The sequence below is a fragment of the Mesoplodon mirus genome (genome assembly GCF_964341445.2).
Source record: "Mesoplodon mirus genome assembly, chromosome: 12".
Taxonomy (NCBI): Eukaryota; Metazoa; Chordata; class Mammalia; order Artiodactyla; family Ziphiidae; genus Mesoplodon; species Mesoplodon mirus.
In genome coordinates, this window is record NC_138988.1 from 37,178,521 (window position 1) to 37,193,222 (window position 14,702).

Genomic DNA, 14,702 nt, shown 5'->3' on the forward strand with positions numbered 1-14,702 from the left:
CTGTCTCTCTCCTTTTAGACTGTAGCTCCTTGAGGGCAGGGATTCTTTCCATCTCATTCTCCACTATATCCCTCAAGCCTAACAAAAATGCCAGCTGCCTAACAGATGCTCAATAAATATACGTTGAATTTTTCAAAATGAGCTTGTTTCTATTTAAAAAACTGCCACTAGAGAAAAACACATATGAATAAAAAATCCACTGAAGTATACCAGTTCCTATTCAGTATGTTTATGTTCAATATCTTCAATATATCATCATTTATGAGTGCATATTGATGTTCTCTGTGGACCGAGCTTTCCCTGACTCAATATATGTCATCACAAGCCAATATATTTGCCAATAAGCCTTAAAAAGTTAAAAACTCACACAAACCAAAATGTGATTCACCTTCAAAATAGTCATAGAAGCCAGTTTGAGAGGGAAAAAAATTCTCATCATAGTTGCTCCTTGGGAAGAAATAACTCTTCACAGCATTAATGCTAAGAGTCACTAGAGGATTCTAAATTAAACACATCTTTTAAAGTGAGATCTGAGAGCAAGGGGACTGATATCACTCTAACTAACTCATGAAACAATCTAAGACATGAAGAAAAGAAAGGGCCAGGCTTTCCACTTAGCTCTCACAGGGCTGGGGAACAACTGCAAATCATTTGTAAAAGATACCAAGACGGCACAGGGGTTCTCAATCTTGACACTGCGGACATTTGGAATTGGGTAATCCTTTGTTGTCGGAGGCTCTCCTGTACACTGTAGGGCGTTCAGCAGCATCCCAGCCCCCACTCCCCCCATCTACTAGATTCTAGTAGCATCTTCCCAGTTGTGACAACCAAAAATGTCTCTATACATTGCCAAAGGTCTCCTTGGGGGCAAAATCAATCCCTGTAGAGAACCACTGCTTATAGCACAATCAAGGCCAAAATACTAAAGAAACAGTCATTTGTAAACACAACTACACCTCTTTTCAGCCCATCTGAAATTCTAGCCCTCTGCTGTAGACAGATTTAATTTTGACTCTGCTCAGCATGATGATGAAGATTTTTGGCCATCTCTGCAACCACAGGCAAGAATTACCAAGTTCTCAGCAAATCAGCCACAAAGTAGGAACTTCTGAGCAAAGGAAAGAAGACAGACTAAGGCTGAAACATTGAAAGATTCTAGTTTAATTTCTGAATAAGATATAAAGAAATGAGAGAAAATATAAAGTGGATACTTGGCTTTACTAAAATCTTACAGACAAGGTAATGTCTAGAATAATTTCACAAAATCAAAATTTTAAAAATCCAAATTAAACCCAAAGATGCTGATGAAAACCACATCCCAATCTTTAAAATATGCCTTTCCTATGTCCTCTCACTTTTTCACTCATGAAATAAAAGACTATCAAACAACATGAAAGATTGCTTAAACTGACTACAATGAAAGTACAGATTTTTTTTTTACAACAAAGAGCACTGTGAGCAACGTTAAGAAATAAGCTACACACTAGATGCTATTAACAATATAAATAGTAAAGGATTAGTATATCCAGAGTATGAACACTTACAAATATGAACACTTAAATATGAAAAACATCATCACCACAAATAGCCAAAACTGACATCATTACTTGAGAAATTTGAGCTGGTTCTTGAAGTGTTTCCCAGCTTTCTCTAATCACTCAACTTTATTATTCCATCAGTCATAAGAAAACATCCACTATCATCCTTAACATCCTATGGCTTTATGCCAAACATGAATGCTGAATCACCTACTCAGCTTGATTTCCCCCATTCCTTCCATCCCCCAGAATTCCACAAGCAACCCCACACCTAGCCATCATTACACATTAAGGAAGAGAAACCTTACTTCTGCCCAAGGAACAGAAGGTGGATAAAGAGCCAACTCCTATCTGGAAATGGCTGCAGTTCATTGAGAAACAACACACAACCCAAGGCACCTGGTGACTGTGGCACCTGGCAACCTGCAGCCAGCTTCCTGGAGGGGAGAGCCCTTCCTTCGACACTCTGACAAGGGCCTCAAGAGACAACAGGCTGGTCACTGTTTCCTCAAGAGTTTTCCAAGGGTCTCTCAACTCCCTAGTAATGTGTGTGTTTTTTTTTTTTTTTTTAAAGAAATGGGCTAGTGGACTTCCCTGGTGGCACAGTGGTTAAGAATCCGCCTGCCAATGCAGGGGACACAGGTTCGAGCCCTGGTCCGGGAAGATCCCACATGCCGTGGAGCAACTAAGCCCGTGTGCCACAACTACTAAGCCTTGCTCTAGAGCCCGTGAGCCACAACTATTAAAGCCTGTGCACCTAGAGCCCGTGCTCTGCAATAAGAGAAGCCACTGCAATGAGAAGCCCGTGCACCGCAACGAAGAGTAGCCCTTGCTCACTGCAACTAGAGAAAGCCTGCGCGCAGCAACAAAGACTCAACACAGTGAAAAATAAAAATAAATAAATAAAAATTTAAAAATAAATAAACAGATCTTTAAAAAAAACTGGGCTAGGCATAAAAAAGAATGAAATTTTGCCATTTGCAACAACATGGATGCACCTGGAAGGTATCATGCTTAGTGAAATAAGTCAGACAGAGTAAGACTAACACTGTATATTATCACTTATATGTGGAATCTAAAAAATAAAAGAAACTACTGAATATAACAAAAAAGAAACAAAAACAGATATAGAGAACTAACTAGTGGTTACTAGCAGGGAGAGACAAGATGGGAGGGGCAAGATAGGGGTAAGGGATTAAGAGGTACAAGCCTCTTATATAAAATAAACTACGAGAATATATTGTACAGTACAGGAAATATAGCCAATATTTTATAATAACTATAAATGGAGTATAATCTATAAAATTTTTGAGTCACTGTGTTGTATACCTGAAACTAATATAATATTGCAAATCAACTACATCTCCATTAAAAAAAAGAAATAGGCTAGGGATATGAATGGGAAGACAGAAGCAATGAAATATTTTTTGCTTGTTTCCCAAAGTATGAGTGATCCAAATATGGGAGAAATAAAAATAGATTAAAAACTCAAGCAAATTATTCCTGGAAACTTCAGAATCACTAAAGAGCTAGTGCTTTCACCACCTGCCATTCAGCACTGCAGGGAGTAAAGTGGTACCGGATGCTGCAACTGCTTGAGAGAAGTGTCGGGGCTGGAGCTGGTTCAAGGGCCATGTCAATCCATGCTGGGCTTCCTGCTCTTCTTGAGGGCTCCAACTGGCAGCCTCTCTCAAGGAGGCTAGAATTAACAGGACCTCTGCACCCGCAAAGGGAAGATTTTAAGAGAGGAATGAAGAGAACAAGCCTGCTTGCAGCTTCGGGGGATTGTAGCCCTTCCCTCTGGAGCTCAGGCAAGTAAAGCCCCATACTCTCCCACCTGAAAATCCATTTTAAATGGTGATGGAAGCACAGAATAACATACAAACCTTTGCAAAACATGCAAACTTCACTAGGGCCCCATGTAAGGGTGTCCACAACAAGCAAGGGAAACTAGGAGGGTACAAGTGCTGTCCCTTTTAAAGAGGGAATGGGGAAAGAGTAACACCAACAGCTCAAATTCTGCTGCTTTTATTTGAGAGAGGACTTGAGTACACACACTAAGGTGATAATCTTCCAAAATTTGTTACTGTTGTATCTGTTAACCTAAGAGAGTAGAAGACAGTTAACACTGGTCCTATGAACAAACAAAAGCATGCTAGTAACCTGTATGGGGGAGAAAAAAAAATCAACACAACTGTTTATTTTTTCTGATGAATGCTTTGAAGCACTGAGGCTACGACCACAAAACACAGACACAGACACAGACACAGACACACACACACACACACACACACACACACACACACACACACAATTCCCAGAAGGATTCAGTAGCTGAGAAAGGGCTGTACCCAAAGACTAGGGTTTCACAAGCAGAGCATCAGATATCATTCTGGGAAAGCACAGGAGGCAAGAGAGAAGAAAGATACCTCCAGCACAAAATTTCCTCCACAAAATGCATTCACATATAACTGAAACAGTTAAATGATCCCTTCAGACTCTTACTGAGGATAAGAATTTCTGATTTGACAGCAGAAAACAAGGTAGGTTGAGGAGCAGATGCTATGGAGGGCAGGGCTCAATTATCAGTTCCCATACCCCAGAGAACATCATTTAAAGTCATGCCTTGGCAAAATAATAAATGATTGCATGTCACCGACCTCCTGAATTGTCTCATTAATTGAAACCTTAAATGTTAACTCTATGAATGCAAAAGGCTGGAGAGTAAATTCTGGTCAGAGAAAGACAGGTAAAGCCCTTTCTGACTGACCACATTAGATATAAAACAAATCTTTTCCTTAGGGCCACAGAAAATGCAAAGAAAATATGCATCTATCTGAGAGCACACTGCATCTTTGCTTCTGGATTAAAAGAGTGGCTGGAACGTAAGTACATTTCTAAGCTGGAAGAACATTCAGCAATGGCTCTCCCAGGACCTTACACCCTACAGGGAAACAACTTTATAGACCTCTACCATATATGATCACCATCAAGGAAAAAACCTCTCATCTCCTCATGTTCAATCACAAATTCTGTGCCTGAAGAAATTACCTAAATATCCCACTCTACTTCTCTCCATACCACTGTACTACCTGGTCTGGATTCTGGCACAAGCATCCAAAGGGTCACCTGCCACCTTCTGATGACTCCCCCTCCAATCCATGCTGCTTGCTGCAGAAAGAGAGCTTTCTGAATCTGATCATGTCACAGTCTCCACCCACCCAGGATCTTCTAAAATACCTTAAAATGTTCCTTCTACCCTTAGGATAAAACCTAAAACGCTTAAGGCTTTTTCTGATTGCTAGTATCCAGCCTTCCTTCTGACCAGCAAGTACCTCCCTCCAACCACCTGCACCCACACACCCTCCACTCCCTACTCTTTAGCCTCAAAAGCACAGTGCTCTCAAGGTCTCTAGGCCTTGGCTGAGGCTGTGTCCGTCTTTCCCCATTTCTTCATCTAACAGTTATGTTTTAGATTCTAATGACAATTCTAACCCATACTCTCTTTTGGGTCTCTGCTTAAAGGTTAGCCTCCAGAAAGCCCTCTCTACGTTTCTTCCTTTTTATTTTAGTATGTGCCCCACTGCTAAGCTGTAGTGCCTATCAATATAGCTGCAGAGAGAAAATTAAGAGCTGCTGCTGTCTCTCTTGGTATGCTGTTTAGGGAACTTCATTCAAACCTGGCACATTCTGCTTCTGTATTCTAAATTGGACCAAAGATTATTTGAAGACTTCAGAAGATGATTAAAAAAATTCTGAAAAACCTTCTCTTCAGGAGGGTTGCTGGGTAACTCCGAAGTCAGGGCAGGCACAGCAATTGGGGAATAGCTGTAGTCCCAGCACAGGTCTGTGGTGAGCCCTGCTAGATATGGACCCTACCCCATGCCCAGTCATGCCCAAGTCCATCCAAAACTGGTCTAGTCACTAGCTCTGCTCCCAAAAGCACTGGGGCCCAGCTCACCAGCAATGCTTGTTATCCTTCAGCTAGATTTATTCATGTTACAAATATTATCCATTCAGTCCTCGAAACAGCCCTATTAAGTAGATGATACTACAAATATTCCCATTTTACAGATGAAAAAACTTGTTTCACAAAGCTATAAGTAGTAAAGACAGGATTTGAACTCAGGTGGTTGATCTGGCTCCAGAGTCCATGCTCTTAGCTACCACCATGCACAATCTCTCCTCTACTCCCATTTCACTGAAAGTTATGAGGGAAGAAAATAGAGTTCAGAAACAGAGCCACATATGTACTGTGCCTTTGTTTACAACAAAGGGTAAAACAAAAAGGTAATGCAGAATACTGGATCAATTAGATAATCATATTGGTGGAGGTGGGGGGGTGATGAAGCTTGACCCCTACCTCACACCACACAAAAATCAATTCCAGGGCTTCCCTGGTGGCACAGTGGTTGAGAGTCTGCCTGCCGATGCAGGGGACACGGGTTCGTGCCCCGGTCCAGGAGGATCCCACATGCCACGGAGCAGCTAGGCCCATGAGCCATGGCCGCTGAGCCTGCACATCCGGAGCCTGTGTTCTGCAGCGGGAGAGGCCACAGCAGTGAGAGGCCCACGTAACACACACACACAAAAATCAATTCCAGATGGATCCTAGACATAAATGTGAAGGTAAAACATTAAAGCTTCTAGAAGATAACAGGAGAATATCTTCATGACCTTGAGGTACACAAATATTTCTTAAACAAGCACAAAAAGCACTAAACATAAAGGGAAAAAATGATAAATTTGACTTCATTAAAATTAAAACATCTATAGATCATCAAAAATACAATCTAAAAAAGATTATAAAACTGCAAAAAATACACAAGAGAGTGAAAAATCAAGCAATATAAATGGGAAAGCTGTGTGTGTGTGTGTGTGTGTGTGTGTATTAAAAAGACTCACATCCAGATATAAAGAATTCCTATAAATCAATAAGAAATTTGTGGAAGAAAGAAAAATGGTCAAAAACATGAGTTCAGGCACTTCACAAAAGTGAAAATGATCATAAGCATGTGGAAAAGAGCTCATCTTAAGTAATTAGGGAAATACGAATTAAAACCACAATCAGATACTCCCACTCCCTGGATTGTTGGGAAGGAATGTTAAACGCCCTACAATTCACTCTGGGGACTTCCCTGGTGGCCCAGTGATTAAAAATCCGCCTTCCAATGCAGGGGACGCAGGTTCCATCCCTGGTTGGGGAACTAAGATCCCACATGCCACAGGGCAACTAAGCCCGTGCACTGCAACTACTGAGCCCGCATACCTCAACTAAAGAGCCTGCATCCTGCAAACTACAGAGCCACGTGCTCTGGAGCATACGTGCCACAACTAGAGAGAGGCCTGCACACTGCAATTAAGAGCCCACGTGCCACAACGAAAGATCCTGCATGCTGCAACAAAGATCCCACGTGCCGCAACTAAGACCTGATGCAGCCAAAAAAGATAAATAAATAAAATAAAATGCAACATGTATTAAAAAAAAAAAGTCACTCTGAACAACTGGGTCAATGTCTGACATGCTTTTCTGATGCAGGTTTATAAAACAATCTTCTGCCCCCAGTGCACCCAAACTCTCTGCCCCTTTGTCTCCCTAACCCTAGCACACAGAAAAGGAGGACAGGAACAATTATCAAAATCAGCACTACTTCATTTCTAACATGGAGGTCACCCTAAACTCTGACATACACTATTCTGAAAAATCAGCCCAACAACAGATATTCAAGTTGTCTCAGGAAAAAGTGACACAAGTTTCTGGGGAAGAGGAGAAGGAAGAGAGAAATACAGGATAAAAAGAAAAAGATTCGGCTTGAGGGAGTTCCTGCAGTCCAGTGGTTGGGACTCCACACTTCCACTTCATGGGGCATGGGTTTGATCCCTGGTCCGGGAACTAAGATCTTGCATGCTGTGTGGCGCAGCCAAAAAAAAAAAGATCTGGCTTGAATCTGTAATTTAAGGAATGCTGCTTGTCATCTATGTTGAGAACAAAATGCTGAAATGCAATAGAATGCTATTAACACTGTCTTGCCTGTCTTAGTGCATTCAGTCACATGGTCTAACTGCTTCCCCCGGCTGATTCATAGCCCTTTTGTTTTGGTGATTCCTTTTTGTTCCTAAAAACATGCCCATTCTTCCCTGTCTTCATGCAGAACAAGAGAACAACAGATCTAGAATTCAGGTTGCAGACTTTTCATTTTGTGGAAAAGAACCTAAAGGCTCATCAAGGACTTGCCCAAGATCACAAAATTTAGATGAAGATGCTTGCCTTGTCTTGTGGGGTGTTCCTCTCTCTATCATACACTAAAGTGCTGAGGCAAAGGCTTTCCCAGACCACAGTTACAGCTTGGCTTTAGCCAGTATGGACTGCCCCCAATCTCTCCTGCACCATCAATTTCTCCCTCCCTACCTGATCAATCCCACTGGCAAAAAGTTAAAAAGATAAAACCTGTTTTCCACCTGTTCTTGTTTGAGTCCCTATCATTGCACTGAAATTGATCAAGGCCACCAAGAACCCCCACACTGCTCAATCCAACAGTCAATTCTTAGACCTCATACTACCAGGACTATTGGTTGCCTTTAACTAACATGGTTGATCACTTCCTCCTTGAAATGCTTTTCTTTTTTTCTACCTGGCTTCCATAACACCTTTCTCTTGGGTCTCCTATTACCTCAGTGACCATTTCTTCTCAATCTTCTTTCCTAGATCATCCTCATTCCTTCCCCGCCTCTGCTGCCAAGTGCTTAGTTGTTCAGACCACTTCTCTTTAATTTCTCTATTCCTGGAATAATCTTATCCTGTCCTGTGATTTAACTACCATTCATATACAGATATATCCCACTTTTTTACCTCCAATGTAGAGTTCTCCCATGAACTTCAATTTAATAGTCAACTGCCCTCTGGACATCTCAACTTGGAGGCATAAGACATGTCAAACTTAACATGTCTTCAAAACTGAACTCCTCTCTGTCCCCAATCTGTACCTCTCCCCTAATCTTCCTAAGCTTAGAAAATGGCATCTTCAAGTTGTTCAATAAAAAACTGGAATCCATCCTTACCTTCCCTCTTACTCTGACACAATCTATATCTCTTTCATTAACAAATTCTATTGGCTCCATCTTCAAAACATATCCAGAATCCAACTACTTCTACCACCTCCACCAAGCCACCATCCCTCCTGCCTGGAATTTTGCAGTATCCTCCTAACTGACCTTCCTGCTCTTGCCCTCAGCTCCTTCACAGCCTGGTCCTTACATATCAGCCAGGGTGATCTTTCCTCCGTTTAAACCCTCTAATGGCTCCCACCTTACAGAATAAGACCCCACAGAGTCGGACCCCATGGCCTCTCTTCTACCACCCTTAGCCTGGTACACTCTGCTTCAGCTACCCTGGCTCCTTGCTGTTTTCTCCACACACCAGGAAAGATCCTGCCTTTGGATCTTTGCTCTTGCTATCCCATCTGCCTGGAATGCTCTTTCTCTAGACAACCACCAGGCTAGCTCCCTTATTTCCTCCATGGCTCAACCCAAAAGTCACCTAATCAAGTAAAGTCTTTCTTGACCATTCAACATAAAAAAAGCATCATCCCACATTCATACCTTACCCAGTTCCCCTTTCTTCATAGCACTTAACACCTTCTGACATACTGTTTATGTACTTATTTATCATCTGTCTCAACCTACTAAAATGAAAATCCCGGGCTTCCCTGGTGGCACGGTGGTTGAGAGTCCGCCTGCCGATGCAGGGGACACGGGTTCGTGCCCCGGTCCGGGAAGATCCCACATGCCGCGGAGCGGCTGGGCCTGTGACCCATGGCCGCTGAGCCTGCGTGTCCGGAGCCTGTGCTCCGCAACGGGAGAGGCCACAACAGTGAGAGGCCCACGTACCACAAAATAAATAAATAAATAAAATAAAATAAAATAAAATAAAATAAAATAAAATAAAATGAAAATCCCATGAGGAGAGGCATTTTTATCCCCTGCTGTATTCCCAATGCCCATGACCATGCCTAGCCAAAGAGTAGAAGCTCAATAAATATTACTGAATTACTGAATGCATTCCTTTCCCTTGCCACTCTCACATACTGTATTGTTCTCCTGGTGCCCCATGCTCTCTATGAGACCTGCCATTCTTTTAGGCACTAATACTGGGCTACACAGCTTTTTATGCAAATTTGACTCCTAAGAGACTCTGTTAGGTACCTTTCTAACAAGACCTTGATTTCAAATAATGAATGTGACCAAGTCTACTCTGATAGTCTTGTAAATAAATGGTGGTCTATGGGCTGGAGAATAGTCACTTGGATTCACGGAGAGATGAATAATCTGATTTGCTGGATGTTAATGGTTCATCTAAAGAGAGGTCTCTAGCAAAACATAAACAGGTTCTATTCTTAGTTCTGATTCCATTGTCCCCCATGACTTGGATAGCCAATAGAGATGACAGAATCTGTTATCCAAGCAAAATAAAAGCACATGTCAATACAAAGGCTTATACATGAATGTTCACAGTGGCTTTATTTGTATTAACAAAACAAAAGAAAAAAAGGAACCCCCCCCAAAAAAGAAACCCAGGAAATGGATAAACAAATTGGGCTATACCTATACAATAGAGTACTACTCAGCAATGAAGACGAATGAACAGTTGATATATACATGTGGATGAATCTTTTTTCTTTATAGATTTATTTATTTTTGGCTGCATGGGTCTTCACTGCTGCTCGCAGGCTTTCTCTAGTTGTGGCGAGCAGGGGCTACTCTACCTTGCAGTGCGTGTGCTTCTCATTGCGGGGGCTTCTCTTGTTGCGGAGCATGGACCCTAGGCGCGTAGGCTTCAGTAGTTGTGGTGCGTGGGCTCTAGAGCGCAGGCTCAGTAGTTGTGGTGCACAGGCTTAGTTGCTCCATGGCATGTGGGATCTTCCTGGACCAGTGCTCAAACCTGTGTCCCCTGCGTTGGCAGGAAGATTCTTAACCACTGTGCCACCAGGGAAGTCCCACACATGGATGAATCTTAAAATAATTATGCTGAGTGAAAGAAGTCAGACTCCCAGAAAGAGAATGAATATACTATATGGCTCCATTTATACAAAAATTCTAGAAAACATAAACTAATCAAGGGCAGAAAGCAGAACAGTGATTTCCTAGGGACAGTACCCCTACTGGAGAACTGGGAAAACAGCAGAGAAATCAGCACAGATAATGAAGTAAAAAAATACCAGAGGAAAAGAAGTGGGACATCTGGCTTTTCCTTGCAAACTCCATAAGAATAAGGGTAGCAGACTTCCCTGGTGGCATAGTGGTTAAGAATCCACGCGCGAATACAGGGAACACAGGCTCAATCCCTGGTCCGGGAAGATCCCACGTGCCACAGAGCAACTAAGTCGGTGCACCACAACTACTGAAGCCCGCGCGCCTAGAGTCCGTGCTCCGCAACAAGAAAGCCACCGCAATGAGAAGCCCACGCACCGCAACGCAGAGTAGCCCCCACTCGCCACAACTAGAGAAAGCCCGTACGCAGCAACAAAGACCCAACGCAGACAAAAATAAATAAAATAAATAAATTTATTTAAAAAAAAGAACCATGAGAGGCAAGCAAGACAGTCTGATGATATACCCTCACATCACTATCTTGTTATTTCTACTCATTCTACTTTATAGATGGGAACTGCAGAACTAGCTGTGGGGAGACTCCAGCTGAACAAGCTGGAAGTGGATAGCAGAAGATGCTGTTGTGGGTGGGGGGGAGTGAAATGGTAATTTCCTGCCAGAGATAAACTGGAAATGGGGCAGAGACCTCTAGACAGTTTAAACGACAGAAAATTGATCCCTGAACCATATGGCAGCTGTTAGGATGAATGAGAACTGAAGACAGTAACATCAGCAAACGAAGAGGATAGATGCTCATTCTCCTGGAATCTGGAGAATGGCAGGAATGCATCTTCCTAGGCTCCTGAAAATCCAAGCAATGATGATCTAGTGCAATGTTCAGGTATAAAACTGAATATTGGTGTGTTATAAAAAGACAAAAACTTTATTCCTAGGTCAACAGGAAGCTTACAAACAACCAAATCCTATGCCATGAAAGGTTAGAATTAATTGAGAAGCTGTGTGGCTGGCCAGATGACCTAACATTAGACTAACGATGAAAAGGAAAAGTCCAATGCCACTTCAACAAGTTGGGGACAAAGGAAGGGTAAGCCAAGCAAACCAAATAGGAGCCCAGAAGGGGTCCCCCAGCTACAGAGGGGCAGTTCTCTCCCAGTAGGAGCAATTTATATTCACTTGAAGTGGCTGGGAGGCAGAGCAGCCCTGCAGGAGATGCAATAAGCTTTCTGGAGTTGTGAACCCATCTAATAATCTCTCCCCAGATAACTTCCTCATCTTCACAGAAGCAGAATTGTGAATGTAACTTAGGAAACTCAACGACCACTCACGGTTATCCTCACACTTATCTGTGGCCACCTGATGGGTCCATGACCACCAGACCACCACTTTGTCTCACCACAGGAACTCTGCCACTGACTCCCTCCATGACTTGAACAAGCATGGTCCAGTCTCAAATCTTTAGACCTAAGTTTGCACATCATCAAAGACAAGGTAGAATGCTAAAGGTCCTTCCATCACTAAAGTGAGGCTTATATAGAGGTACAACAATTTATTTCCTGGGAAGAGCACATGAGTTCATTGTTGCTATGTTCCAGTCTTTGCCTTCTCATGATGGATGATGACCTAAGAAATCCAACTGCCAACACCAAGTTGTCTCAGCAAAAATTCTATTAGAATAAAGATAAGGCAACCTCTGTCACTCACTAGAGTCACTCACCATCCAGCAGGTCTTCCTCGTCACCCCTGCCATGCTCCTCCACTGCCACCTCCTCCTCCTCCTCCTCCTCTTCTTCCGCATCCTCCAGCTCCACATCTGGGTCCAGGTCTGGATCGCTCCCTGAGGCGGATTCGTCTGACATGGCTCCCAGAGGTCCTCAGTGGACATTACCGTCTCATGGTCCACTGCAGGGATCCTAGGAGGAGCACAAGAGGCATCAGAATCACCAAAGGCTTCACTTAGGAGCATGAATTTTTCAAAGAGAAAATGTCAAGGATGAATTCCCTGGGAGCTTTTCTAAGCAGGTCAGCTAACCATACCCAAATCTCAACCTTCCCCACAAGGGCACTGACCCTAAGACATATTTTGGTGACTCTCTGGCCAGCTCAAGCTTCTCTTAGCTGCTTGTTTGGTCCCTTTAAGATATTTTCTTGCCCAAATGCCCTATACACCTCAGAATTCCCATTTGTTCATTCCTTCATGCATCAACTGTTTCCTGAGCACCAACTCTTTATATCTATATATATACATATACATGGATATATAATCACAGGCACTGTACTAGGCTTTGGGGACAGAGTAGAAAGAAGAAAAAAGTATGTTAGAGGGTGCTCGTTGGCTAGTGTGTGCCAGAAGGAGCTGTTATTTTACAGAGGGGGAACAGGGAAGTTCTCACTGAGCAGAGGCCAGAAGGAAGAGGGAGCCACACAGACATCTGGAGGGACTGAGTCCAGTCAGAGTGAGCAGCAAAGGCGGAGCCCTGGAGCAGGAGTAACTGGGGGTGCTCAGGGAATAAGGAGTGGGCCCTGCCTTGGAGCACTACAAGGAAGATGGTCCACTCTCCAATCACCTGAATAAAGCGCTTACAGGCAACTGGCTATTTATCACACTGTCACTCCTCCCAAATATGTAGGTAGCCTCAGGCTCCCCGTGGCTCAGAATGCCCCTGTGCCCACATCTCTGTTCTCAGGCTCTGCCCTACCTCTTGGCCCAGTTCCACCTCCATTTCTTCCAAGAAGCCTTTGTCAACTGCCCCAGTCTTCTGGGATCATATTCCCTCTTCTGAACTCCAGAACTCCAGTAGCCATGCTAACCATGCTGACCTTCACTGAAGGCTTCATATGAGCTACCTGGCAAAGCATTTGCCTTCTTTGGTTTCTCACCTCCTGACCCAACAGTAAGGCCCTAATGGCAGGGATTTAGCTGGGAATTGCTTCTTTGTATCCTAAACCTAGAAGCATGTCCTATTCATTCATTCACATTCGCTCTCTCTCTTGCCAACCAGCTCTATTACATTTACTATGTGTCAGGCACTATGCATGTCTGTCTATCTGTCTCTCTCTCCACTTTACTATATTAGCAAGGTCATTTCTTCTTGAGTGGAAAGAAAAAACAAGACAAAGAAAGCTAGATGGATTGTTTTGTGATAAAGCAAATAGAGCAAAATATTAACATGAAGATTCACCAATTCTTTCAATTTTTTGGTATACTTGGGTTTTTTTAAATAATAAAATGTGGGGGAGAGGGGCACAAGATAAATAATCTTTTATAAGACAAACTGTTGTAGACAACCACATCCAGAATCAGGTCATCCTAAAATTCCTCTCATCTCCCAAAATTGAAAAAAAGAAGGAAACACAAGTCTCTAATTATTCAATACAAATAGTATTCCAGAACTGGAATCTCTTATTAAGGTCCAGACACAATTTGAAACAGAATTTCTATGTTCTTCCAAACAGAAACAGAAACAAAACAAAGCAAACTGGATCCTTTAGAATTTTGGAAAACTAGAATTTAAGTTTAAGACTGCTCAGCTAAAAACCACAGGAATAATGAGTGTGTGTGTCCTGATGGATCACATACTTAGCCTCTCAAGACAACTAAAGCAAAGAGCAGCTATGAAATGATTTAGTAATAAAATTCAAATTTTTGCATTAATACCACACTTCCAAAAACATTTACAAAGGACATTAAGGTACAGGGAAGAAAAGTAATCCACAAATAAATATTAATATAACTAATGCTGGGTTTCCCTGGTGTCGCAGTGGTTAAGACCGCCTGCCAATGCAGGGGACACGGCTTTGAGCCCTGGTCCGGGACGATCCCACATGCCCCGGAGCAACTAAGCCCGTGCACCAAAACTACTGAACCTGTGCTCTAGAGCCTGTGAGCCACAACTACTGAGCCCATGTGCCACACTACTGAAGCCTGCACGCTTAGAGCCTGTGCTCTGCCACAAGAGAAGCCACTGCAATGAGAAGCCCGTGCACCGCAATGAAGAGTAGCCCCCGCTTGCCACAACCAGAGGAAAAGCCCGTGCGCAGCAATGAAGACCCAATGCA

At 42.9% G+C, this 14,702-nt stretch overlaps 1 protein-coding gene across 7 annotated transcripts in view; it reads right to left on the reverse strand.

Moving 5' to 3' along the window:
• The window catches only part of RAD54L2 (RAD54 like 2), an 87,311-nt gene that overhangs the window by 35,941 nt on the left and 36,668 nt on the right, over positions 1–14,702 (reverse strand). For all 7 annotated transcript variants that reach the window (XM_082638639.1, XM_082638640.1, XM_082638642.1 and 4 more), the window contains one exon: positions 12,361–12,556. In XM_082638639.1, the coding sequence (XP_082494765.1) occupies positions 12,361–12,502 (142 nt within the window). In that variant the 5' untranslated portion in view covers positions 12,503–12,556. The remainder of the gene's footprint in view (positions 1–12,360; positions 12,557–14,702) is intronic.